Genomic DNA, 27,741 nt, shown 5'->3' with positions numbered 1-27,741 from the left:
TTCAACCTTCCGGCTCTCATTATGTGGTTTAAAAAAAAAAAATGGTGGTTAGGGCCTACTAACGGCTTCTGCCCCTCCCTGGTGTTGTCCTCAACTAAATAAAGCTGAGCTTCAACCTTCCGGCTCTCATTAAGTGGTTTTTAAAAAAAAATGGTGGTTAGGGCCTACTAACGGCTTCTGCCCCTCCCTGGTGTTGTCCTCAACTAAATAAACCTGAGCTTCAACCTTCCGGCTCTCATTATGTGGTTTTAAAAAAAAAAAAATGGTGGTTAGGGCCTACTAACGGCTTCTGCCCCTCCCTGGTGTTGTCCTCAACTAAATAAAGCTGAGCTTCAACCTTCCGGCTCTCATTAAGTGGTTTTTAAAAAAAAATGGTGGTTAGGGCCTACTAACGGCTTCTGCCCCTCCCTGGTGTTGTCCTCAACTAAATAAAGCTGAGCTTCAACCTTCCGGCTCTCATTATGTGTTTTTAAAAAAAAAATGGTGGTTAGGGCCTACTAACGGCTTCTGCCCCTCCCTGGTGTTGTCCTCAACTAAATAAAGCTGAGCTTCAACCTTCCGGCTCTCATTAAGTGGTTTTAAAAAAAAAAAAAATGGTGGTTAGGGCCTACTAACGGCTTCTGCCCCTCCCTGGTGTTGCCCTCAACTAAATAAAGCTGAGCTTCAACCTTCTGCTCCAAATTACCATTTTAAAAAATGCAATAGGCTTTTCCGGCCTACTAAAGGTGTCTGCCCCTCCCTGGTGTTGTCCTCAACTGAACAAAGCTGAGCTTCCACATTCTGGCTTTCGCCCTATACTATCAGATATTAAACTGCATTTGGCCTACTAGTGTGGTTAGGCCCTTGAAACAGTGTCTGCTGCTCTTGGGTTTGCTACTCCACTGAACAAAGCAATGCCGCCTGTTTAGTCCTGTTACCAATTTTGAACTGCATGTAGCCTACTTTATTCTTTGGCCCTATATCTGTTTCCTCCTCATCCTGCCCATTGCCCAGCCACTGCTAAATGAGTCTGCTGGTACATTGACCTAGACCACTACATTCCCCTTGTACTCTACACAGCCAGAATCTGTCCCTGCTGAAAGTAAGGTTCCCCTTCCCGCATGTTATACCACCTTACACAGGGACAAAGAGGAAGGTGCAGATGAAAGTGCAGGTTCCTTCATCAGGTGGGGGGGCATACTCGTTGGCGACGTCACTGGCACAGGGCCCCTCAGAGTACGCAAAAGTGTCGCTGCTGGTGGGAGGCGCCCCCGCCATGCAAACACACCGCCGTACTTTGAGGGGCCCTGTGCCAGTGGCAATGCGAACGAGTGGGCCCCCCCCTGCTTGCTCAGGATCACAGCACTTGCAACTTTTAAATACTTACCTTTCCCTGCAACACCGCCGTGACGTAGTCCGCATTTCCTGGGCCCACGAAAAACTTGAGCCAGCCCTACTCCCCCCACAACTTTCCCCCAATTCCCTATGCCCAACTATTATTATACAGTTAATTAAGATTGGCAAGCTTCAGAAACAAGAATGGATGTTTTTGGCATTAAAATGGGCACTGTAGGTGTTTTCCTGGCCTCCACTCACTGCCGACTATGCTTCCCCATTGACTTGCATTGGGTTTCGTGTTTCGGTCGATCCCCGACTTTTAGCGATAATCGGCCGACTGCACTCGACTCGACTCTGGACAAAATCGGGTTTCCCAAAACCCTACTCGATCTTAAAAAAATGAAAGTCGCTCAACCCTACTCGCCAACCATTAAGTATAGAGGTTGATGAGTCATTATTTGGGGTTGTGTTGCAGCCAATGGCAAGAGGAACATTTTACAGGTAGAGGGAACAATGGATTCAATGACATTTCAACAAATTCTCCATGCAAACATAACACCATCTGTAAAAAACCTGAAGATGAAAAGAGGATGGCTTCTACAAATGGATATTGATCCTAAATTGACATCAAAATCCACAAGTACTTCAAATGGCACAAGGTGAAGGTTTTATAATGGTCCTCTGTCCCCTGACCTGAACATCATTAAAAATCTGTGGCTAGACCTCAAAATAGCAGTGCATGCAAGATGATCCAGGAATTTAACAGAACTGGAAGAATTTTCCATGGAAGAATGGATGAAAATCTCTCAAACAAGAATTGAAAGACACTTGGCTGGCTACAAAAAAAACATTTAAAAGCTGTGATACTTTCAAAAATGGATGCTGCTAGGTACTAACCCCACAGAGTGCCCCAACATTTGTGTCAGTCCATTTTCTTTTTAGTAATTTTAAAAAAAGTAAAAGATAGAGATGAGCAAGCACTAAAATGCTTGAATGTTCGTTACTCAAACTAAGTGATTCCTAATGCTCGGATACAATTTTTGCGTAACGAGTATAATGGGAGTCAATGGGAAATTGGAGCATTTTCACGGCAGACCCTATAAGGAAGTCTGGCGGGCAGTGAAAATGTTAAAATAGATGAAAAAAGTCATGATTAGAAGGAGAACAGCATAAGGAAGACCCCTGGAGGCATCTCTGACTTCCAGATCGCTGCTGAGAACAGTGGTGTCACACTCTTATTCCACTTTAAGGACAGACAATAAAACATTCAAAATTGATAAAAAATTGGAGTTTACTGTATATTTACTCATATATAAGGAAAAATTTAAAAAAGATTTTAAAAAAATTAAGTAAACAAAAATTTATATCTTTATTGAAACTTTGTAAATTTCAGTGTCATTTTTGAGGGAAGCAAGAACTGCCAACAATTTGATGGAAAATACACCCTGTATTAGACATAAAGGAAGGCCTCATACACATTCTGTTCAAATTGTCATATATTGGTAATCCTAAACTCATAAAGGCTATGCGCTAAGTACAAAGATTGACATAATTTCAACCAGGATCATCCATACACATTTGAAGGCACCAACTTGAGTGCCTCATTCAAATATTGTGAACAAAGTGTAATTGTGGCTCTCCTACACTCATATAAGCTCTGTATACAGTGCAAAGCCTGCCAAAAATTATAAGCAGGGTCATCCATGCACCCTTGAAGGCACCAACTTGTAGTTTCTCCTTGATTGGGCAAGGGTGCTTTCCCCCTGCAGCTAGAATTGTCTGATGGGAATTTTTTAAACACATTTTCCACAATGGCCTTCTGGCATAGCACCATTTTAGTAGACCTCCCAGCCTCTTGAAGGATAATTGCACCATTCTTCTTGCAGCGTGGGTCTAGCAGTGTGAACAACCAGTACTCTTTTTTGGCCAAGATGAATGTAATGTGATGGTCACGGGAAAGCAGGAAAAACACTTCCCTGTCTTCACCATGATGACTACTCTCCATCTCCTGCTCCATCTCTTCCTCCTCATTCTCCTCCTCAGTCCATCCATATAAGAGAGACGGGATGAAGCTTGTGTGGATACTAGCCTCTGTTGCGCTAGCAATGATCTCCTGTTCTCCCTCCTACTTCATAGCCTCCAGAAAGGTTTTTATCTTCTACTTTAGTTCACTCCACTTAGTATCCTGTCAAGTTGAATGAACAGAAGAATGCACTTTCACGATGCTTGACCAGACACTGCTCTGTCATGATGACTAGATGTCTAGAGCGGATGTTCTTCATGCACCCCATCCTATTGCATGTACTCTGAAAGGTGTAAAAAATGATTTAACTGCTGTTAATTTGTTTATTTAGCTCTTAAAAATTTGTTCAGGGCTGTGCTCTACAATAAGCACTTGCCTCTGTTTTTTTGTCTAAATCTCCCAAAAATGTGATATAGATGAAACCACGACAGAACATTTCACTTTAATGAGGCAGATGGACACATTTTTGAGTTCTTCTGGCCTCTTTCCCAGCAGTGTCCCATCTTTTTAGGCATGTAAAGAACAGTTGACCACACCTTTGTGTGCCTCTGTAAAGATGAACATCAATGGATCAGAAGCAGACAGAGTCTATAGTAAGTCTTCCTGCCTCTTTTTAGTAAATGGACCCATCAAGGTTCTGTGTGAATCAACGGATTTCTCATTTTTAGATCGACGTTAGATGGACACTTAGCGCAGAACACAGGATAAATGTGAACTGAGCTTTAACAGATCCAAAATATTATACATACCAAAAGGATACCAATAAAAACTTCAACTCAACCCACCAAAAAAAGTACCCACCTAGGTCTGTCCATGGAAATATCTCCATAATTACCACAAAGCACAAAGGCTGGAAAAGCGACATAGCTCCCATCTTCTTAAGAAAGCAATCCAGTGAAATATGCATTGCCAAATACAAATTCTCCTTTGCTTCCGGAGCTGCAAAGTGTGCCTAAACCACATGTTTGGCATTAGTGTAGCGAGAAGAGACAAACTAATTTTTTCTCCAGAAGCATTAGTTGCCACATTGTACTGACATATTTGCAATTTTTGCTCTACTACACTAATTGCATGCTTATTTCTGGAAAACATCTGTGGGGACTAAATAGTCACCACACCCATAGATAAAATCCGAGAAGTGTAATTTCCAAAATGCGGTCACATGGGAGGCTGATCTGCTGTTCTGCCACACTTTGAATTCTCAAAATGGAGGGAATTTTAACTAACTATGATGGCCTGTCGTGGGTTTCACAGACTACCAATACCATTCCATTTTGCTGTTTGTTGTCTGATTTATTTTTGTCTAATTTCTGTTTATGTTATCCTTACTTATACAATCATTTTTCTTACACAGCCCCATTCTGATGAAGGTCTGAGTTGTCAATATATTGTTCTGCACTGGTTGGATTGTAAATAATACCTCTCTTGAGTGCCAGGTTCTACTTATATTATCTGGAAACCTACTTGAGCACCTTCCTAAAGTTCCAGAGTGCCATGTACTTTTAGTTATTAGTTATGCAGTAACATTTTGATGCCTGATCTTTCAGGACTCTTATTTTTCCACTTCTGCTTCTCTGCAGAGTCTTGATGTTTTTATTTTTTCACTGATATTTCTCCATTTTTCTTTCTGTTTTTAGTTTTTTTTAAAACATATATAACATTTTCACTTAATTAATTTACATTATTGCTAGTGTTGAGCGATACCGTCCGATACTTGAAAGTATCGGTATCGGAAAGTATCGGCCGATACCGGCAAAGTATCGGATCTAATCCGATACCGATACCCGATACCAATACAAGTCAATGGGACTCATGTATCGGACGGTATTCCTGATGGTTCCCAGGGTCTGAAGGAGAGGAAACTCTCCTTCAGGCCCTGGGAACCATATTAATGTGTAAAATAAATAATTAAACTAAAAAATATTGCTATACTCACCTCTCCGACGCAGCCTGGACTTCAGCGAGGGAACCGGCAGCGTTGTTTGCTTAAAATTCGCGCTTTAACTTCCTTACGTGAAGTCCCGGCTTGTGATTGGTCGCGCGCCGCCCATGTGGCCGCGACGCGACCAATCACAGCAAGTCGTGATGTAATTTCAGGTACTTCAGGATTTTAAAATTACGTTCCGGCGTTGTGATTGGTCGCGTCGCGGTCACATGGGCGACGCGACCAATCACAAGCCGTGACGTCACGGGAGGCTGGACACGCGCGCATTTTAAAATGCGCGCGTCTCCTGCCTCCCGTGACGTCACGGCTTGTGATTGGTCGCGTCGCCCATGTGACCGCGACGCGACCAATCACAACGCCGGAACGTAATTTTAAAATACTGAATGCCTAGAAGGACCTGAAAATTACGTCACGGCTTGCTGTGATTGGTCGCGTCACGGCCACATGGGTGGCACGCGACCAATCAGAAGCCGTGACGTCACAGAAGGAAGGAAAAGCGCGCATTTTAAGAAAAGAACGCTGCGTCGGAGAGGTGAGTATAGCAATATTTTTTATTTTAATTCTTTCTTTTATACATTAATGTTGTTTCGATACCGATACCCGATACCACAAAAGTATCGGATCTCGGTATCGGAATTCCGATACCCGCAAGTATCGGCCGATACCCGATACTTGCGGTATCGGAATGCTCAACACTAATTATTGCATGTTGAATGCAAAAATATTATATTTTAATTTTGTTAAGCTTTATTAGTTCCTTATCTAAAATAAGATTTGAGATGGTGAGGGTTGGTCTCCAGGGTTGTCCTTCCTCCATTATCTCTAACCGCGACATACAAAATGCACCTTTTTGTTCTCAATGCTAGAAAATCTTTATTTGTGAAATTATAAAAATTAGATATTACTTTTACTATGGTATGCCTCTGTATAATATCTGAGGCTCTGTGTAATCCATATTAGGGTTCTGTACAGCTAGGATACTAATACAGTCATGTATATGAATCGTTAAACTGAATAATACCCTACTTTCATAATTATGTCTTATTCGCATCATCCGACTACTTTATTAACCCATGGAAAAGCCACATTTTCAAATTCGTAATTATATCCCCTGATTACAATTGTGTGTCTTCAAATTGTGCATAGCAAATTGTGGCCTTCAGTAGAATTTCCTGTTTCAAGCCACAATGCTGCCAGATGTGGGAACAAAGCTTTACTAAGCGATGTACCTAGGAGTGGTATGTTTCTTACAATTTACACTATTTACTTTGACTTTACATCCCCCTTCACAATACTATCAAAAGAAGAATACTGACCACTAGGTTCTCCAGTTGGTATAATCTTCAAAATGAAATTATATATTAACTTATGAAATACCATGATGGTTTATCTGTTGGGTGTAATGAGTTGATTATTGTTTGATATTCTCAGAGGTTGATTGTTTCTAGTGCAATAAAAAACAACATTTTGTTTTCCTTTAAATCTAGTTTATAGGAATTTTTTTTATTTTCAGCCTTCAGCTATAGAAATCTGAGATAAAGAATCCAATAAAAAGTCTAAAATAAATTGATGGGAGCAATGCAGTGATAATCTTGCATGTAACACTACTAATAATTTGGGGCCGTGTTTATAGTAATTAATGGGATAAATTCCAATCCCGTAGTGTTAAACAGTGAGCGTCTGCCTACATCTTCTAATATAATTGCTGCTATCGGCAATCCTTGTGTACCAAAGTCTGAGGATCAGTGACGGAGATCTTGGAGACAAATTATTGATTGGTGTTATTTCATATTATTTCCATAACGCCATTAAATTTGACAGTATCTTATATAAAATGGATCTAACCACATCAGATTTTAAAGAGATGCTTGTGGGAATTAAAGCAGGTGAAGGAAATTCACACCCGCACAGGAAAAACATACAGTCCCTAATTCATCAAAGCGATTACGCCAGAAACCTGGTACAAAACATTAAAAAGTCACTAAATATTTGCACAACGCTAATTACACAAAATAGTTTTGACTTTTATTCTTTTGATGCCAGTTTTGGCCAGCTTCACCAGATGATGGCACGTGCTAGGGATGCAAATCTATGGAGACAGAAGGAGGGAGGAGCTAGAGGCAGAACTCCGCCTTCCTCTCATCTACATAAAATTTCATCAGTAACAGCTCCCATCTCCTATGTGGATAGGAGGTGGGTGGAGCTCTGCCTCTAGCTCCTCCCCCCTCCCATATACATAGAATTGTACCCATAGCAACTGCCATCTACTTCAGTAATGGGACAGTCTATCGTCATTGAATATAGATTTTACCACAGAATTGAGAATTTTTATAATGAGTGATCAATTCTGGCAGAGAAAGAAGCAAATTTCTCTAATAAGAAATATTACAAAATTATTTATTTCCATGCATACTATTGATTTATGAAATAAAAATTAAAGCAACAGTGCTTGTCCAAGATCCGATGTTATTCATGATCTGTCGGAAGTTGTTTGTTTCCTAGGTCCCTATACACATTATACAAAAGCTAGCTAAACTGTTATGATCTGGTGGCCTAAGAGCAGCATGAGACGTACTCTGGAGAAGGTGGTACCTGTACTGACCGCAGACCCTGAACCTAACACCGCAACTAGAAGTAGCCGTGGAATGTACCTAGCGCTCCCTAGACATCTCGACACAGCCGGAGGACTAATTACCCCTAGAGATAGAAAAGGGAAAACTATCTTGCCTCAGAGAAAATCCCCAAAGGATAGGCAGCCCACCACAAATATTGACTGTGAGAGGAGAGGGAAAAAACATACACAGACTGAAATGAGAATTTAGCAAAGGAGGCCACTTCTAGCTAAATAGAAAGGATAGGACAGAGTACTATGCGGTCAGTATTAAAACACTAGAAAATATCCACCACAGAAAATACAAAATCTCCACAGCTAACAAAAGATATGGAGGGTATATCTGCATCTCCAGAGATACCAGCTTGGCTAAAAAAATCCTTATACAGACCAAGCTGGGCAAGACAAAACATAGAAAAGAACTAAACAACAAGACCACAGCATGTGGACAGCAAAATCAAGGCCAGAACTTATCTTTGTTGAAAAGAACTGCAAAGCAGAAGAGACCAGGCAGGGATGTGAATCCTCCAGGAACAATGGACAACTGGCACTGACTAAAGGGTGAAGCAAGACTAAATAGCCCAGTCAAAATTGCCAAAAGTGAACACACCTGATAAATGCTGCGATTCAGAGACAGCAGCGCTACCACTTACAACCACCGGAGGGAGCCCAAGAGCAGAATTCACAACACTAAACACTTGGAATTCAACAGAACCAGATGACCATTTAATGTGTGCGGGAATCTCCAGACTATGCCCTTATGATGTTGAAGGAGGAAAGTAATAGGCAGTTGCCGAATGGGTCCCTCCCTATTGAAAACATGAATTCTTAGCACAACCAAGCAATCAAGTATATGGAGGAATCAGGAGCGAACGCTATCTGCTGAACGATCAGCCAACAGCTGTCACATGTGTATGGCCAACTATAGTGTCTCAGCCTCACGTTCTGAAACCTGCTTTTACACCTTTCTGAGACAACACAACACTGTCCAGTTGGTAAGCAGATCATGACTTATGATCAATGATGTGTTGTCACAGAAGATAGGGATGGGCAGTTCTCAGAGTGTGATGCTAGGAACTACACAACTTCTGGCTTACATAGTATCTAGGACAACCCCTCCATAGATAGACAAGGGAAGTCATTTAGTTAGTTCCTTACTTTTTAAAGCTTGCTAAATTTCTGCATATTTATTAATTGTCAACCAGTCAACTCCCCTATTATTCGGTCATATGATGGACACAAGGAGGTACAACTCATTACAAGATACAGCTCTGATACCAGCATGGTACCTGTAATGAGCAATGTACAGTGGCATACCTATAGTTGGTGGAGATGATGCAGTCATACCATGGTCTTAGAGCATACAGGTGTCCAAAAAGTCTTTTTGACCACTATTAAACATCCATGAGAGTTGGGGACTCCATTGGAGAATTTGCATTGGGGTTCATGAATTTCAAGTTCTGTCACCTGGTTAGAACACATTTTAATCACTACAAATTAACCAAGAATTTGATACATAAAGCATATTGGAAAATAGTATTTTCTTTATGCAATAAGTTGCCAGAATACCTTTTGATTCTATCTAAACATTCTTGATTGTGTAAGTATTGTGTTTTTAGATATGTTCTAGGAGGAAGCAGGCATGTGAGAAATCAGATCGTTGTTTAGAGATGAATCTCCAGGACTTAATGTTTAAAGAAATCACCAGAAAGTCTTAAAGCTCAGGAATCTTTGTAATAAGCCTTTATTTCTAGAAATGGCAACAATATATAAAAATAATTTATATATAAAAATATTATAAAAAAGGTAATAGAAATACACCGCAGGGACAGGATTACATAATACCCATACTCAAAAGAGTACCCCCAATACAAAAGCAGTCCTTATATTTTACTTTTTTCTGTTGTGTACGTAATAGAATGCAAAGAGTATAAAGTGCAATAACTATATAAAAAATAAATAAATAATTGGTTATAACAATAACAAATATTATAACATTCTATATGTGAGGATTACATGAAAAAAATTTTTTTAAAAGCATTAGTGCAAAAAAACTCAATAGCATCTGTGAACAAAAAAAGTTGCCAAATGTGCAAGAAAAAAGAGAAAGGGGGGGTGTGCACTATAAAAAATATAAGAAGTGACACCTCATATATTATAAAGTGCCTCAGTGCATAGACCTATATGGGGTCTGTAGGCAAATAACCGTACACAACCATAAAAGGTGATACCACATGTATTATAAAGTGCCTCAGTGCATAGACCTATATAAGGTTTTTAGGCAAATAACCGTACACACCAGTGTAATACCGCAACGGTATCACTTTAATATATACCTGGGGGGTATGTTGGGTCCTGAGCCTGCGGGTGCCCGACGTGCGTTTCGGATATGTTTCCTTCGTCAGGGGGTGATTGTAAATGATGTAAGAGGGTTTTTATAGTGCGGGCTTACCGAGCGCTGTGGCCCGGGTGTATCCGGCGCATGCGCAGTCAGGAGGTCTGCGAGTTCCGGTCTCCACGTCACATGACCGGCCGCACGGGAACGGAGTACCCGGCGTAACCTAGGAAACATGGACGCAGAGCGCCGGGGCTCACAGACATATTTTTTATTATATCTTTGTCCTATGGTGGTTCGGTTTTGGGTTCTTCATCACAGTGGGTTTCACTGTTGCTCTCACAGTACACCCTAATTATTGGTTATTTGTAATCTTGAGAAGAGATATACATATCAGAGGTGTAATTTTGAGAATTGAATAAGGGTATACTGTGTTTAATTTAATAGGACTTAATGTTTGCAATGTGAGAAGAATCACATTTTTAATTATCCTTATTTTACAGGTTCATGAGATCTATGAGTGTCAGGATTGTGACAAGAAATTTATATCAGCTAACCAGCTCAGACGGCATATGATAACTCACTCAGGTACACCCTCCCTTCCCCCTCCTAAATGTATATTGCCTTATAGTTTGCTATAAGAGTATTGATTTGTAGCAGCATGCTGAGAATCCATATTTCAGATCAGTATTGTGGATGACTAAGTCCATATTTTGGAAGATTATTACTTTTGAGATTCATTGTGTTATCCATAAAATGCACTGCACATCTTCCAACTTCTAATCTTGTAGTAAGGCTTCTTTGAAGTCATTCTCTTTTGATTTAAGCTAGTTAATGCAATGTTGGTTTGGGAAGATTATTGTGAAGAATGTGGCAGTGTCTCACTACTCCATCCGCTATGAACCATCATGTTAAAAAGGGCATTTGATGCTTTTCTAATTGGTTAATCTTAATTGGACTGACTTAAATGCAGCAGTCTCTCCGGAGCAGACTCTGCTTTGCCTTTCATCTTCTACCTCCTTTTCCATGAACAACAGACTAAATGTCCCCAATCATTTTCTGCAGAGAAGCGCCCCTACACCTGCGAGGTTTGCTGTAAATCCTTCAAACGACTTGATCAAGTGACCGCACACAAAATAATACACAGCGAGGACAAGCCTTACCAGTGCAAACTCTGCGGCAAAGGATTTGCCCATAGAAATGTTTACAAGAATCACAAGAAGGTAAACAAACCGTCATCCTCAACCTTTATCTAAATGTTAATATGCTGAAAACTAAAACATTTTAAAAGGAGACAATAGATCATGTGTCATCTAACACAAGGAAGAATGGTAAGTATCAGTCGGACATATCATTGGTGCAACTGTGTGGGCCACACAGGAGCCCAAGGGCTAAGGGGTCCCAATTTCACCTCAAAAGCAGGTGGAACTGTGAATTATGATGAGCTATTGATTGCAAAGGATCAATATATTGTTCTTGTGCAGGGAACCTCTTCTGCTATTCTAGTTCTTGGGGCCACTAGTATGCCTCCAACTTTACATAGAGCCATGGGGTTTTTTGTTGGATTGCTTAAGAATCCAAACAAAGAAGAACTATGCCATGCTCCACTAAATGGTACCTGTATATATGTTCTCTGCTGGAGAATATTACAGTATGTAAAGCCACTTATGAGGCCTGAACAACTTACAGAGGCTTTCCGTACCCAGTACCAGCTCTGTGAATACAGTTGATTCATTGCAGTGACATTCGGTATTTCCATAATAAGGAATAATCTCCTTTTGGACAGTAAAAGGGTTACTTCTCTTAAATATTTTTGGGAGGAAGCATCCCAATAGAATATACCCCACTGTTTTAAGGGCTGCACATCTTGATTGAGAAAAAAAAAACGCTTTTTAGACTCCAACAAATGTGCATAGCATGCTGGACGTCTGCTGCTTTTGGTGGCGAATGTAAGCAGAGAATGATGGCACTTTGCTTCCTGATGTCCTTGCTCCTACTGCCTACCCCCATGCACGTGCAGCTTAATACCACTCTCCCAAAATCCATCTAGTCATAAGTCACTATCACTCAGTTCAATATTCTGCTCCTATCATGATAGTCCAATTATTTACTACTTCTAACACTAGGGTCCTAAAAAGGCTTTTCCCACTGCATATAATTTATAGGATTTGCCATAAATGAATCTGTTCAATGGTTGGAAAGGAGACTATTGCAGCCCAGAATCTATCTAGAGATGAGGTGCATGGTCATATGTTCTCATGGATGCCAATATGTGGACATATTTATATGCCCACCGAGGGTCATTACTGAGGGGCCAATTACACCGGGGAGAGCTATAGATGTAAATATACTGAGTTGGGTCTATTATACTGAGGGGGCTGTGGATGTTATGATACTAAGGGGGCTATTATACTGAGGGATTTATGTCATTACACTGAGGGGGCATTATATTGAGGGGGCGATGGATGTCATTATACTGAGAGGGCTATTATACTGGAGGATATGGATGTCATTTTACTGAGGGGGCTACTATACTGAAGGCTATGGATGTCATTATACTGAGGGGGCTATTATACTGATAGGACTATGGATGTCAATATACTAGGGCAGCTATTATGCTTGTTGACTATGGATGTTATGGTGAAGGGGCAATGGATGTCATTTTACTGAGGGTGCTATGATATTGGAGGATATGGTTGCCATTATTCTGAAGGGGCTATTATACTGAGGGCACTATGGATGTCAACATACTGAGGGGGCTATTTTATTGGAGGTCTAAATATGTCAGTATACTGAGGAACCTATGGATGTCATATTGCTGAGGGGCTATTATGCTGAGGGGGCAATGGATATCATTATAATGAGTAGAACTATTATACTGGGGGACTATGGATGTCATTATATTGAGGTGGGCTCAAGGGGGAAACCAATGGAGTCTGGGACTACTGTGTATATAAAGGATGTGTAACTGTGGTGAGGTTTGGTCTACCTCAATATGAGAGGGGTCTGTATATAGGGTAGTTCTGGCCAGACAAATGCACACAGGGTTGAGGTCTGTATTCAGAGGGTCTAGTCTGGATTCTGTTTTTTTTTAAAGATGTCTGGTGTGGGGTCTTATATATTTATGCCGTAGGTTGGGGGGGTATTTTAATATGGAGGGAAGTAGGCAAACATTTCTGTTTGATAGCTCTGTACATATGGTTTGTTTTGCTTGATTCCCTCCAGTAACCATGCCACATTACTGGTTCCAGCCATGGGTACACAGAGAGAACTTTTAATCACCAGGGGTTACATTTTTTTTGCTCAATTATGTTTGTACTTTTGCATTATTTTTTTTATCCTGTTCTGTCACTTTGAAGCTTTTGTTAGCCCAGCAGGAATTGGTACACTTTGTAGTCATTACTATGAAATGAGACATTTAAAAAAACGGTGTCTCTGTTCTACGTGTTCACTTTAGAGCTGAGTGACCTTACAAGCAGCATCACTTGTCACCACTGAGTGGAGTAAAAGTTATACTTGTACCAAGGGTTCTACACTTGATGCTGAACCTATGAAAAGGCATCTGCTCCTGATACATCTATGTTTCCCAATTTATTGCCTATATGGCAATGTTGTTTAGTTACATACCATCATATTATTTAGGTATGGTACAACAATAGGGTTGATAAGAGAAGACACTGCAACAAAACCTGGTCTAGCAGTGTACCGCCAATGGTGGCAGACCAAACGGCCGCTATGGTTCCCATAAGTCGGGGTGGCCCAGTGCTAGTGCTGGCATCGGGCCACCTCAGCCCTTCATCACATGTTCAACTGTATTGGCATCCTGGATTTCAATACAGTTAGCAGCAATGATGAAAAAGCAGACAGCTTCCTCAATCATCATTCTTCCTCACCTCTGTCACGTCATCGCACCCGCTATTGTTGAGCAGTGCAGAGCTTCAGAGCACATGCTCTGGAGACCGGAGCAGTGGAGCAATGAGGAAAAGTGAGTATTTTTTTTATTCATTCATTTAATTACACTGCTTGTGGTGCTATGGGGGAGTGCATTATACTATATGGAAGACAATGTTCTGCCCATTATACTGTGTAAAAGGTAATATTGGGCCCACTAACATGTATGGAAGGCAATATAGGTCAATTATACTATATGGAAGCCAATGTGAGGCCCAATATACTGTATTGAAGACAATAAGTTTCCAATTATACTGTATGGAAGGCAATGTGGGGCCCATTATACTGTATGGAAGTTTATGAGGGGGTCATTGTACTGTATGGAAGGCAATGTGGTACCCATTATACTATATGGAAGGCTATGTGGAGCTCATTATACTATTTTAAGAGCTATGTGGGGACCATTATAATATTTGGAGGGCTATGTGGGGGTGTTTATACTAGGTGTTTATACTATCTGGATGGCTTTAGGAAGCCATTATACTGTATGCAGGCAATTATACAGTGTGAAGGTTTGTGTGAGTCCATCATACTGTGTTGGGGCCTTTATGCTGTTTGCAGGGCTGTGTGGGCGGCCATTATACTATTAGGAAAATTATGTGAGGGGCATTATACTGCATGCCAGTAATTATATAGTGTGAATGTTTGTTTAGGGTCCATCATACTTTGAGGAAGTTGGTGTAAGGGCCATTATTTTGTTCTCAGAGCTGTGCGGGGGCCATTATACTGTTTGGAGGGCTAGTGAGGCCTTTATACAACATGGAGGGTTGTGCTGGGGCCATCATACTGTGTGGAAAGATGTGGGGGCTGTAAGGGCTGCAGAGTTATGAGATATGAGCTATGAGATAAGTTTTGAGCTCTTCTGTGACCCCGCCAAATTTTTATTATTTTTTTGGTATGTAGTCCAATTTGACGTTCTGCTATGGGGCCCCATGATTTGCCCCTTGACCTGGTCTATAATAAATTGGTAGTTTCATTTATGCTGAAATCACATGCACGACCATCATATACCCCTAATCTACAGCAGCACTCTGTCAATGTGTTATTTTCACTGCTCCCCTGCTCTTAACATTAACCTTGCAGGCAAATAGCTATTTCACCTGCAAGACACTGCAACTGTTCACAATGGAGGTGTGGTTTACAGGCAGGGCCGGACTGGGACTAAAATTCAGCCCTGGTATTTGAAGTCACACAGGCCCACTTGTCACATGGTGACTGTATAATATATTTGTACACTTGTAGGTTACAAGAAGTGAGGGGAGAGTAACACGACTATATAACATATAATTACAGCTGTTTCCAGCATTACAGCTCAGTCCCCATAGAATGTAATACAGCACAGCCCCCATAGAATGTAATACAGCACAGCCCCCATAGAATGTAATACAGCACAGCCCCCATAAAATGTAATGCAGCACAGCTCCCATAGAATGCAATGCAGCACAGCCCCCATAGAATGTAATGCAGCACAGCCCCCATAGAATGTAATGCAGCACAGCCCCCATAAAATGTAATGCAGCACAGCCCCCATAGAATGTAATACAGCACAGCCCCCATATAATGTAATGCAGCACAGCCCCCATATAATGTAATGCAGCACAGCCCCCATAGAATGTAATGCAGCACAGCCCCCATAGAATGTAATGCAGCACAGCCCCCATAGAATGTAATGCAGCACATCCCCCATAGAATGTAATGCAGCACAGCCCCATAGAATGTAATGCAGCACAGCCACCATACAATATAATGCAGCACAGCCACCATACAATATAATGCAGCACAGCCCCCATACAATATAATGCAGCACAGCCCCATAGAATGTAATGCAGCACAGCCCAATAGAATGTAATGCAGCACAGCCCCCATACAATATAATGCAGCACAGCCACCATACAATATAATGCAGCACAGCCCCATAGAATGTAATGCAGCACAGCCCCTATAGAATGTAATGCAGCACAGCCCCCATACAATATAATGCAGCACAGCCACCATACAATATAATGCAGCACAGCCCCATAGAATGTAATGCAGCCCCCCCCAATAGCCCCACAATCCATTTATAACTCAGTCATTGATATATAATAATAATAATAAAAAAAACACTCAACTCACATTTCCTCTTGCCCCGCGCTGCTCCTGGCTCCGGTCTCAGCAGCTGCAGTCTACCTGCCCGGTCACACAGCAGGTGCGCGATGATATGACGTCATCGCGCAACCGCAGTGTCAGCGGCAGGCAGAGCGGGGAATGATGGGAGAGGGAGCGTCAGCAGACGCTCTCTCCTCCATCATTGCATTCAACTGTACCGGCGTCTATGACGCTGGTATAGTTAAATGCGGGGCCGGGAGTGTGCCGACAGCGGCACGCTCAAGCAGCCCACTACTGCTACTGGCCCTTCTGGCATTTGCCAGAACTGCCCGAAGGCCAGTCCGGCCCTGTTTACAGGTGAAACAGCTGTTTGTCTGCAAGATTAAGTGATTGTGCAGAGGAGCAGGAAAAAGGCCACAGGGGCGAAGGGATACTGTTTTTGTCCACAACACAATCACTGCATGTGATCACAGCCTAACAGCTCATAAGTTACGTAATTCATGATTTTCTCTGAATTGTGTTCCTTCATATCATAGTTTAAATGGCTTCTCCACTACTTGAACAGCGCCTACTTAAATGCACCAGAGTCCAATGTTGCTATTTACATAGGGCTCACATAATTAGTCCATAAATATATGAAATAACACATTCAGAAATCATAAACACAAAGGCCTCTCAAGAAGATTTAAAGACAGGCCACAAGAATGTATAGTTAAAAATATATATTTTATTACATTAAAAAAAGGTAAAAACCTCAACCTTAAATACACAATCCAATCACAATATAGAAAGTACCTCTGATCTAACACAGGTCTAATGAAAGCCTATACAAATATCTAAATGTCGATACAAAAACATATATTTCAGCAAGCCACTAGGTGGCTGTATGCCATATGAGTCGACATGATAGCGGCAAATATGAATGAGAGAGGCTAAAATTAAAATGCAGGTGTAGCCCTAAATATAAACAACCGCAAATGCAGGAAAAGTGTTGGGAAAGCCACGAATAAACCAGTACCGAGGGTATAACCCTAACACCAGGTACTATCAATACCCTTAAAGTACCCAACCAAAATGCCTGAACATAGCGGATTGCTGAGCAACCATGACAAAAAAAACTCAAAACATAATTACCGCAATAGGATGACACGAGACCTGGGAACCCCTACGCGCGTTTCGATGAATATTCTTCTTCCGGGGGCGTGTAGCATAGAGGGAAATGGGAGTGCATTTAAATAGATCTCAGCCAATCAAATCGTTGCAGCTGCGGTGAAAATTGACATGGTGTGACGAGTATAACCCCACGTGGGACCATTGCACAGACACTGGAATAACAGCAGATGCTGATAAAGAAAATCCCCACATCGGGCCAAGTGCGCAGTTGCGGAAATGGTCTGTTATAACATAAGTGCAAACTACTGAATAAATAACTATATGAAATAGTGCCGTGCCATGATGTATTTTATAAAGACCAAAGGACCGGAAATTAATATAATTTGACAAATCCATAAAACAACCCGACTCACAAACCGGAAGTAACGGGCCAAGTGCAGTAACTAAGCAACGTATTTGTGTTCAAGAAGTCCGGATGGGATACAAGCACAATTACCGGATATGACGACCGTGATAATGTTGGCTTGGAAACCAATTGTATGAACCAACCCTGAGCCAGGAGCCGCAAGCCCATGGATCCACCAACCAGCGGCGGCGACCAGACCCGTGCACTGACCCGGACAAACCAGGTAGGTCACAAGTCCAATCAGTGCCACTAGTAGGAAGGTCCACCCGCGGCGCCAAGGCGCATGCGCACAACTTGTGACCGATGCTTAAAAAGGGTGGATGCTAAATAACAAAGCAATCAGGAATATAATTCCATAAAGTACATAGCGCAACAAAAACGATTAGTGATAGCTAAAGTGCATGGTGATATGACTCAAGTGCTAATTATAGCAGGACACATAAAAGATGCATATATAATTATAACATAATAATAGCATCTATATGAATCCTTAAGAGAATAAAACATACATATAATTACAATACAAATACACAATAATATGAAGTCCATGGGGAAAATACATCAAATAACCAAAAGAAAATGGAAATCCTTATATGTATAAAATGGCTGGGCTGTCCATTATAGGTCTGACGTGAGGCGTAAAGGTCCAATTTCCAACATACTCCAAATTCGCAATCACAAAGTGGCCACAAACAAAGTCTATGAGGCTGAGGTATACTATTAAGATAAACAGACATACAAAACAATTAGTGAATACAATCATAAAAACGTAATAAAAACCAAAACCCTAAAACCCATAAAACAGTATCAGATAGGAAAATTATGAAAAAATGCAATGAACAACCTATAGAAAGGCCCCAAAACCCAGACTTTCATTTAGCCCCTGGGGAGCCATGGTACCCAACCTATATATCCAGCGACTTTCAGTCTGTGCCAAAAGTCTCCCTAAGTCACCACCACGTATCCCTATTGATACCGAATCTATACCCCTCACTACAAGGCCCACGGTGCTGCAGTTGTGATGGGTCTTAAAATAGCTTGGTAATGTTTTTAAAACTGTTTCATCTTCAGATGTTTTGGCCTTCTCAATGTCCCTGCAGTGTTCTCTGATCCGGACCTTGAGTTCACGGGTGGTGAGGCCGATATAAATCTTGCCACAGGGGCAGGTAGCGTGGTAAATGACACCTTTAGTAGAACAGTTGATATACTTCCTGATGTCAAATTTCTTGGAACCATCAAAATTAACAAAGGTTTTTGCCTTGGTGTTATTGGCACAAGCCTTACAAAACCCACATGGATAAAAGCCAGCATTGGCACCATCTCCAAAAATTCTTATTGGGACCAGTGGGGTTGTAAAAGCTATGTACCAAGGTATCTGACAAATTTTTGGACCTCCTAGCTGTAATTAATGGTTTGGTTGGCAGAATTTTTTTCAGTATAGGGTCAGCAAAAAGAATTTGCCAATGCATGTTTATAATATCCCTAAATTGGTACCATTTGTTATGGTAGGTGGTGATCAATCTAACCTGTCCAGAATCTTTATTTTTAATTTTATTTGTTTGTCCATATAACAGCTCTTGTCTAGAGCTGTTCACTGCCCTTTGGTAACCCCTCTTAATACTCTTTTTACTGTAACCTGTTTCTTGGAAACGATCGGCCAGATGAAGATGAAACAGTTTTAAAACATTACCCCGCCATTTAAAGACCCATCACAACTGCAGCACCGTGGACCTTGTAGTGGGGGGTATAGATTCGGTATCAATGGGGATACGTGGTGGTGACTTAGGGAGACTTTTGGCACAGACTGAAAGTCACTAGATATATAGGTTGGGTACCATGGCTCCCCAGGGGCTAAATGAAAGTCTGGGTTTTGGGGCCTTTCTATAGGTTGTTCATTGCATTTTTTCATAATTTTCCTATCTGATACTGTTTTATGGGTTTTGGGGTTTTGGTTTTTATTAAGTTTTTATGATTGTATTCACTAATTGTTTTGTATGTCTGTTTATCTTAATAGTATAACTCAGCCTCATAGACTTTGTTTGTGGCCAAATTTGTGATTGCGAATTTGGAGTATGTTGGAAATTGGACCTTTACGCCTCACGTCGGACCTATAATGGACAGCCCAGCCATTTTATACATATAAGGATTTCCATTTTCTTTTGGTTATTTGATGTATTTTCCCATGGACTTCATATTATTGTGTATTTGTATTGTAATTATATGTATGTTTTATTCTCTTAAGGATTTGTATAGATGCTATTATTATGTTATAATTATATATGCATCTTTTATGTGTCCTGCTATAAGTAGCACTTGAGTCATATCACCATGCACTTTACTATCACTAAGCATTTTTGTTGCGCTATGCACTTTATGGAATTATATTCCTGATTGCTTTGTTATTTAGCATCCACCCTTTTTAAGCATCGGTCACAAGTTGTGCGCATGCGCCTTGGCACCGCGGGCGGACCTTCCTACTAGTGGCACAGATTGGACTTGTGACCTACGTGGTTTGTCCGGGTCAGTGCACGGGTCTGGTCGCCGCCACTGGTTGGTGGATCCATGGGCTTGCGGCTCTGACAGCGCATGCGCCGCTATACTTGGTCACCATGCAACTCCATTATGGGTTGTCATCCTGGCTCTGGGTTGGTTCGTACAATTGGTTTCCAAGCCAACATTATCACAGTCGTCATATCCGGTAATTGTGCTTGTATCCCATCCGGACTTCTTGAACACAAATACGTTGCTTAGTTACTGCACTTGGCCCGTTACTACCGGTTTGTGAGTCGGGTTGTTTTATGGATTTGTCAAATTATATTAATTTCCGGTCCTTTGGTCTTTATAAAATACATCATGGCACGGCACTATTTCATATAGTTATTTATTCAGTAGTTTGCACTTATGTTATAACAGACCATTTCCGCAACTGCGCACTTAGTCCGATGTGGGGATTTTCTTTATCAGCATCTGCTGTTATTCCAGCGTAGGGGTTCCCAGGTCTCATGTCATCCTATTGCGGTAATTATGTTTTGAGTTTTTTTTGTCATGGTTGCTCAGCAATCCGCTATGTTCAGGCATTTTGGTTGGGTACTTTAAGGGTATTGATAGTACCTGGTGTTAGGGTTATACCCTCGGTACTGGTTTATTCGTGGCTTTCCCAACACTTTTCCTGCATTTGCGGTTGTTTATATTTAGGGCTACACCTGCATTTTAATTTTAGCCTCTCTCATTCATATTTGCCGCTATCATGTCGACTCATATGGCATACAGCCACCTAGTGGCTTGCTGAAATATATGTTTTTGTATCGACATTTAGATATTTGTATAGGCTTTCATTAGACCTGTGTTAGATCAGAGGTACTTTCTATATTGTGATTGGATTGTGTATTTAAGGTTGAGGTTTTTACCTTTTTTTAATGTAATAAAATATATATTTTAACTACACATTCTTGTGGCCTGTCTTTAAATCTTCTTGAGAGGCCTTTGTGTTTACATAGGGCTCAGTTGCATTTATGGGTAGTGTTGAGCGATACCTTCCGATATCGGAAAGTATCGGTATCGGAAAGTATCGGCCGATACCGTCAAAGTATCGGATCTAATCCGATACCGATACCCGATCCCAATGCAAGTCAATGGGACGAAAATATCGGAATTAAAATAAACCCTTTATACACTTGTAGGTTCATTCTACATGAAGGAAAACAACTAAGAATAATGTAGGATGTATTGGGGGACGTGGCGGAGATATTAAAGGCACAGAGGTTTAGCCCAATGTAATAGAATAGCAGGATTTTGCGTTTTTTTTTATGACGTTCGGCGTTAGAAAGAATTTGACTATGTTAATTTTTTTTTTAATGTCAGATATTGATGTTTCACTGCTTCCACGCCCTTCACCTTTTTTTTTACTTCTCCCACGCTTTCTTCTTAATTATCCTCATCATCAGCTTCTTTGACATCAACTTCTTCACCTTATTCATCTTCTTCTTCATCTTCTACCTATTATTTTTTGGGTTACATTGTTCATATTGTTTTTAGTTTACTATTATCTTCATCATATTCTACTTCTTCATCATATTCTTATTTGTGACAGGCATTCCCGTAGTTGTTATCTATAAAAGTTTGAAGATTACACCTTCCGTTCTGCCTGTCACAAAACAGTTACATTTGTCCGCGTTCAGTTTGGCCTGCAGCATCAGGCTTTATCCAGGGGCACCACGAGGAGGAACGGACTCACCCCCATACACTGCTTAGTCTTCTTCTGCTTATAATTTACATAATATTTTTTGCTCTGATATTTTGTGTTATGCTTAATGTCCTTCTGCTCTTTGTTCTGCAGCCTCTTGTTCTTCTGCTTCTCGGTCTTCCAGGTCGTCGTCGTCTCCAGGGTCGTCGTCTCCGGGGTCGTCGTCATCGGGGTGGTCTCCGGGGTCGTCGTCATCGGGGTGGTCTTCAGGGTCATCGTCTCCAGGGTCGTCGTCATCACGGTGGTTGTCGTCTCTGGTGTCGTCGTCATCTTAGGGGTGGTCTTCCGGGTCATCGTGTTTAGTCTCTTGAACTTGGAAATGTAGCAGAAGGTACAAGAAGGCTGAGAAAATGCCGAGAACCAGCTGATGGAACTGGAACTCGGATGGCTACCCGAAGGTCCAAGAGCCAATGGAACGACCGAGGACCAGCTGACGTTACTGGAACCCGGTTACTAAGCAGGAGGTACCTGTGCTGAAAGCACTACCAAGGACCACCTGACGTTGGTGGAACTCAGATACCCAGAGGGAGGCACCTAAGCCAAAGGCTCTGCCCGGAACCAGCTGACGGTACTGGAACCAGGATGGGGAGCAGAAGGTACAAGAGCAAAAGACACTGCCGAGAACCAGCTGACGGTGCTGGAACCCGGATGGGTAGCCGAAGGTCCAAGAGCCAATGGAACTACCGAGGACCAGCTGACGTTACTGGAACCCGGTTACTAAGCAGGAGGTACCCGTGCCTGAAAGCACTACCAAGGACCACCTGACGTTGGTGGAACTCGGATACCAAAGGGAGGCACCTAAGCCAAAGGCTCTGCCCGGAACCAGCTGACGGTACTGGAACCAGGATGGGGAGCAGAAGGTCCAAGAGCAAGTGTCTGCGTGGCTTTTGCAGGACACGTTGCCGGCTGCACAGCAGGGGAACAGCTGGCGGTGCTGGACCCCACTGACACATTGGCGAGGTGTTTGGCTCTGTGCAGCCAGCACTTCCGGACAGCAACTAGCGGTGTTGGAGCCCGGGCTCTGCAGGGGGAGCAGAGTGTAGGCCGAAGCCTACTTGAACCAATTTCAAAGGTAACCTTTAACCCCCCCTCAGGGGTTAGAAAGTAGAAGAGCCACAGCTTATGCAGCAGTAGTGCTGCACAAGTCAAAGGTTGCTCTTTTAATTTCGCTCCTTGCACACGCTGAATGAAACACGTATAACATTTAGCCCTTTATACAGTCAAACTGTGTTGGAGGCGCGAGTTCCCTTTGTAATGAGACGCAGCACAGATGTCAAGAATCCCACCTTGGTGCTGGGTGCAGCCTCCTGAGCGTTGTTATTTGCTGTACAGGAGTCTGCGCTGTCGTGTTATCCCCTGGCCTAGCGCTGTTAGCGCTGCCCATCTTCTGACATCATTTAATGTCGGCCGGTGCGGTTCGCGATGACCATGAATCCCAGCCCCGCAGTGTCTTAACATTGTAAAAACACTGCGGGGCTGGGATTCAGGGCCTGGCGCAGCACATATGTTGGCCTCTCACACTCGGGTCCTTACACCCGCTTCAGACTGTGCGGCATCATCTGATCCCTTATCGCATGCCACGGCCATGAAGCCGCACAGTCCGAAGAAGGCGGAAGGAGAGGAGGGACAGGCGAACTGATGCACTGATCCTGCCCATCAATCACACCCTCGCAGTCCCAATAAATAAGACACCGAGGGGCGTTGTGTGGGTCAGGGCGGCCGCAGAGGCGCAGCCAGCCAAACAATGATGCCAGAAGACGGGCAGCGCTACCAAGGGGGTTGCAGCGTGTCATTACAAAGGAAAGTCACACCACCGGGACGGTTAAATGGTCACACAGAGGACACATTGCAGACGTGTTTTCAGTTCCACATGTGCGAGGAGAATACGTTTCTGAGCCACCTTGCACACATGCAGCATTACCGCTGTACAAGGTGGCTGGATAACGTAAAAACGCCTGGGGGAGGGGGGACAGGTTCCCTTCAATTTCAGTTCTTGTGTCTGCGTGGCTTTTGCAGGACACGTTGCCGGCTGCACAGCAGGGGAACAGCTGGCGGTGCTGGACCCCACTGACACATTGGCTGGTGTTTTTCTCTGTGCAGCTAGCACATCTGGGCCCCAACTGGCGGTTTGTTAGAGCCCAGGGTCAGCAGGAGGAGGAGGAGCAGGAGCAGGGGGAGGGGAGTGTAGGCCGAAGCCTGCACTGGCGGCAGCTTTGGGTCTGTTGTGTCTGCGTGGCTTTTGCAGGACACGTTGCCGGCTGCACAGAAGGGGAACAGCTGGCGGTGCTGGACCCCACTGACACATTGGCGAGGTGTTTGGCTCTGTGCAGCCAGCACTTCCGGACAGCAACTAGCGGTGTTGGAGCCCGGGCTCTGCAGGGGGAGCAGAGTGTAGGCCGAAGCCTACTTGAACCAATTTCAAAGGTAACCTTTAACCCCCCCTCAGGGGTTAGAAAGTAGAAGAGCCACAGCTTATGCAGCAGTAGTGCTGCACAAGTCAAAGGTTGCTCTTTTAATTTCGCTCCTTGCACACGCTGAATGAAACACGTATAACATTTAGCCCTTTATACAGTCAAACTGTGTTGGAGGCGCGAGTTCCCTTTGTAATGAGACGCAGCACAGATGTCAAGAATCCCACCTTGGTGCTGGGTGCAGCCTCCTGAGCGTTGTTATTTGCTGTACAGGAGTCTGCGCTGTCGTGTTATCCCCTGGCCTAGCGCTGTTAGCGCTGCCCATCTTCTGACATCATTTAATGTCGGCCGGTGCGGTTCGCGATGACCATGAATCCCAGCCCCGCAGTGTCTTAACATTGTAAAAACACTGCGGGGCTGGGATTCAGGGCCTGGCGCAGCACATATGTTGGCCTCTCACACTCGGGTCCTTACACCCGCTTCAGACTGTGCGGCGTCATCTGATCCCTTATCGCATGCCACGGCCATGAAGCCGCACAGTCCGAAGAAGGCGGAAGGAGAGGAGGGACAGGCGAACTGATGCACTGATCCTGCCCATCAATCACACCCTCGCAGTCCCAATAAATAAGACACCGAGGGGCGTTGTGTGGGTCAGGGCGGCCGCAGAGGCGCAGCCAGCCAAACAATGATGCCAGAAGACGGGCAGCGCTACCAAGGGGGTTGCAGCGTGTCATTACAAAGGAAAGTCACACCACCGGGACGGTTAAATGGTCACACAGAGGACACATTGCAGACGTGTTTTCAGTTCCACATGTGCGAGGAGAATACGTTTCTGAGCCACCTTGCACACATGCAGCATTACCGCTGTACAAGGTGGCTGGATAACGTAAAAACGCCTGGGGGAGGGGGGACAGGTTCCCTTCAATTTCAGTTCTTGTGTCTGCGTGGCTTTTGCAGGACACGTTGCCGGCTGCACAGCAGGGGAACAGCTGGCGGTGCTGGACCCCACTGACACATTGGCTGGTGTTTTTCTCTGTGCAGCTAGCACATCTGGGCCCCAACTGGCGGTTTGTTAGAGCCCAGGGTCAGCAGGAGGAGGAGGAGCAGGAGCAGGGGGAGGGGAGTGTAGGCCGAAGCCTGCACTGGCGGCAGCTTTGGGTCTGTTGTGTCTGCGTGGCTTTTGCAGGACACGTTGCCGGCTGCACAGCAGGGGAACAGCTGGCGGTGCTGGACCCCACTGACACATTGGCGAGGTGTTTGGCTCTGTGCAGCCAGCACTTCCGGACAGCAACTAGCGGTGTTGGAGCCCGGGCTCTGCAGGGGGAGCAGAGTGTAGGCCGAAGCCTACTTGAACCAATTTCAAAGGTAACCTTTAACCCCCCCTCAGGGGTTAGAAAGTAGAAGAGCCACAGCTTATGCAGCAGTAGTGCTGCACAAGTCAAAGGTTGCTCTTTTAATTTCGCTCCTTGCACACGCTGAATGAAACACGTATAACATTTAGCCCTTTATACAGTCAAACTGTGTTGGAGGCGCGAGTTCCCTTTGTAATGAGACGCAGCACAGATGTCAAGAATCCCACCTTGGTGCTGGGTGCAGCCTCCTGAGCGTTGTTATTTGCTGTACAGGAGTCTGCGCTGTCGTGTTATCCCCTGGCCTAGCGCTGTTAGCGCTGCCCATCTTCTGACATCATTTAATGTCGGCCGGTGCGGTTCGCGATGACCATGAATCCCAGCCCCGCAGTGTCTTAACATTGTAAAAACACTGCGGGGCTGGGATTCAGGGCCTGGCGCAGCACATATGTTGGCCTCTCACACTCGGGTCCTTACACCCGCTTCAGACTGTGCGGCGTCATCTGATCCCTTATCGCATGCCACGGCCATGAAGCCGCACAGTCCGAAGAAGGCGGAAGGAGAGGAGGGACAGGCGAACTGATGCACTGATCCTGCCCATCAATCACACCCTCGCAGTCCCAATAAATAAGACACCGAGGGGCGTTGTGTGGGTCAGGGCGGCCGCAGAGGCGCAGCCAGCCAAACAATGATGCCAGAAGACGGGCAGCGCTACCAAGGGGGTTGCAGCGTGTCATTACAAAGGAAAGTCACACCACCGGGACGGTTAAATGGTCACACAGAGGACACATTGCAGACGTGTTTTCAGTTCCACATGTGCGAGGAGAATACGTTTCTGAGCCACCTTGCACACATGCAGCATTACCGCTGTACAAGGTGGCTGGATAACGTAAAAACGCCTGGGGGAGGGGGGACAGGTTCCCTTCAATTTCAGTTCTTGTGTCTGCGTGGCTTTTGCAGGACACGTTGCCGGCTGCACAGCAGGGGAACAGCTGGCGGTGCTGGACCCCACTGACACATTGGCTGGTGTTTTTCTCTGTGCAGCTAGCACATCTGGGCCCCAACTGGCGGTTTGTTAGAGCCCAGGGTCAGCAGGAGGAGGAGGAGCAGGAGCAGGGGGAGGGGAGTGTAGGCCGAAGCCTGCACTGGCGGCAGCTTTGGGTCTGTTGTGTCTGCGTGGCTTTTGCAGGACACGTTGCCGGCTGCACAGCAGGGGAACAGCTGGCGGTGCTGGACCCCACTGACACATTGGCGAGGTGTTTGGCTCTGTGCAGCCAGCACTTCCGGACAGCAACTAGCGGTGTTGGAGCCCGGGCTCTGCAGGGGGAGCAGAGTGTAGGCCGAAGCCTACTTGAACCAATTTCAAAGGTAACCTTTAACCCCCCCTCAGGGGTTAGAAAGTAGAAGAGCCACAGCTTATGCAGCAGTAGTGCTGCACAAGTCAAAGGTTGCTCTTTTAATTTCGCTCCTTGCACACGCTGAATGAAACACGTATAACATTTAGCCCTTTATACAGTCAAACTGTGTTGGAGGCGCGAGTTCCCTTTGTAATGAGACGCAGCACAGATGTCAAGAATCCCACCTTGGTGCTGGGTGCAGCCTCCTGAGCGTTGTTATTTGCTGTACAGGAGTCTGCGCTGTCGTGTTATCCCCTGGCCTAGCGCTGTTAGCGCTGCCCATCTTCTGACATCATTTAATGTCGGCCGGTGCGGTTCGCGATGACCATGAATCCCAGCCCCGCAGTGTCTTAACATTGTAAAAACACTGCGGGGCTGGGATTCAGGGCCTGGCGCAGCACATATGTTGGCCTCTCACACTCGGGTCCTTACACCCGCTTCAGACTGTGCGGCGTCATCTGATCCCTTATCGCATGCCACGGCCATGAAGCCGCACAGTCCGAAGAAGGCGGAAGGAGAGGAGGGACAGGCGAACTGATGCACTGATCCTGC

The 27,741-nt window shown here is 44.0% G+C and overlaps 1 protein-coding gene across 1 annotated transcript in view; it reads left to right on the top strand.

Annotated features, from left to right (window-relative positions):
* The window catches only part of PRDM5 (PR/SET domain 5), a 522,790-nt gene that overhangs the window by 211,527 nt on the left and 283,522 nt on the right, over window positions 1-27,741 (top strand). The window contains exons 11-12 of the mRNA XM_077279028.1: window positions 10,735-10,819; window positions 11,297-11,454. Coding sequence (XP_077135143.1) covers window positions 10,735-10,819; window positions 11,297-11,454 — 243 coding nt within the window. The remainder of the gene's footprint in view (window positions 1-10,734; window positions 10,820-11,296; window positions 11,455-27,741) is intronic.

Source organism: Ranitomeya variabilis, chromosome 1 (assembly GCF_051348905.1).
Source record: "Ranitomeya variabilis isolate aRanVar5 chromosome 1, aRanVar5.hap1, whole genome shotgun sequence".
Taxonomy (NCBI): domain Eukaryota; kingdom Metazoa; phylum Chordata; class Amphibia; order Anura; family Dendrobatidae; genus Ranitomeya; species Ranitomeya variabilis.
The sequence above is the reverse complement of the archived record's forward strand: the minus strand, read 5'-3'. Positions and strand labels throughout refer to the sequence as shown.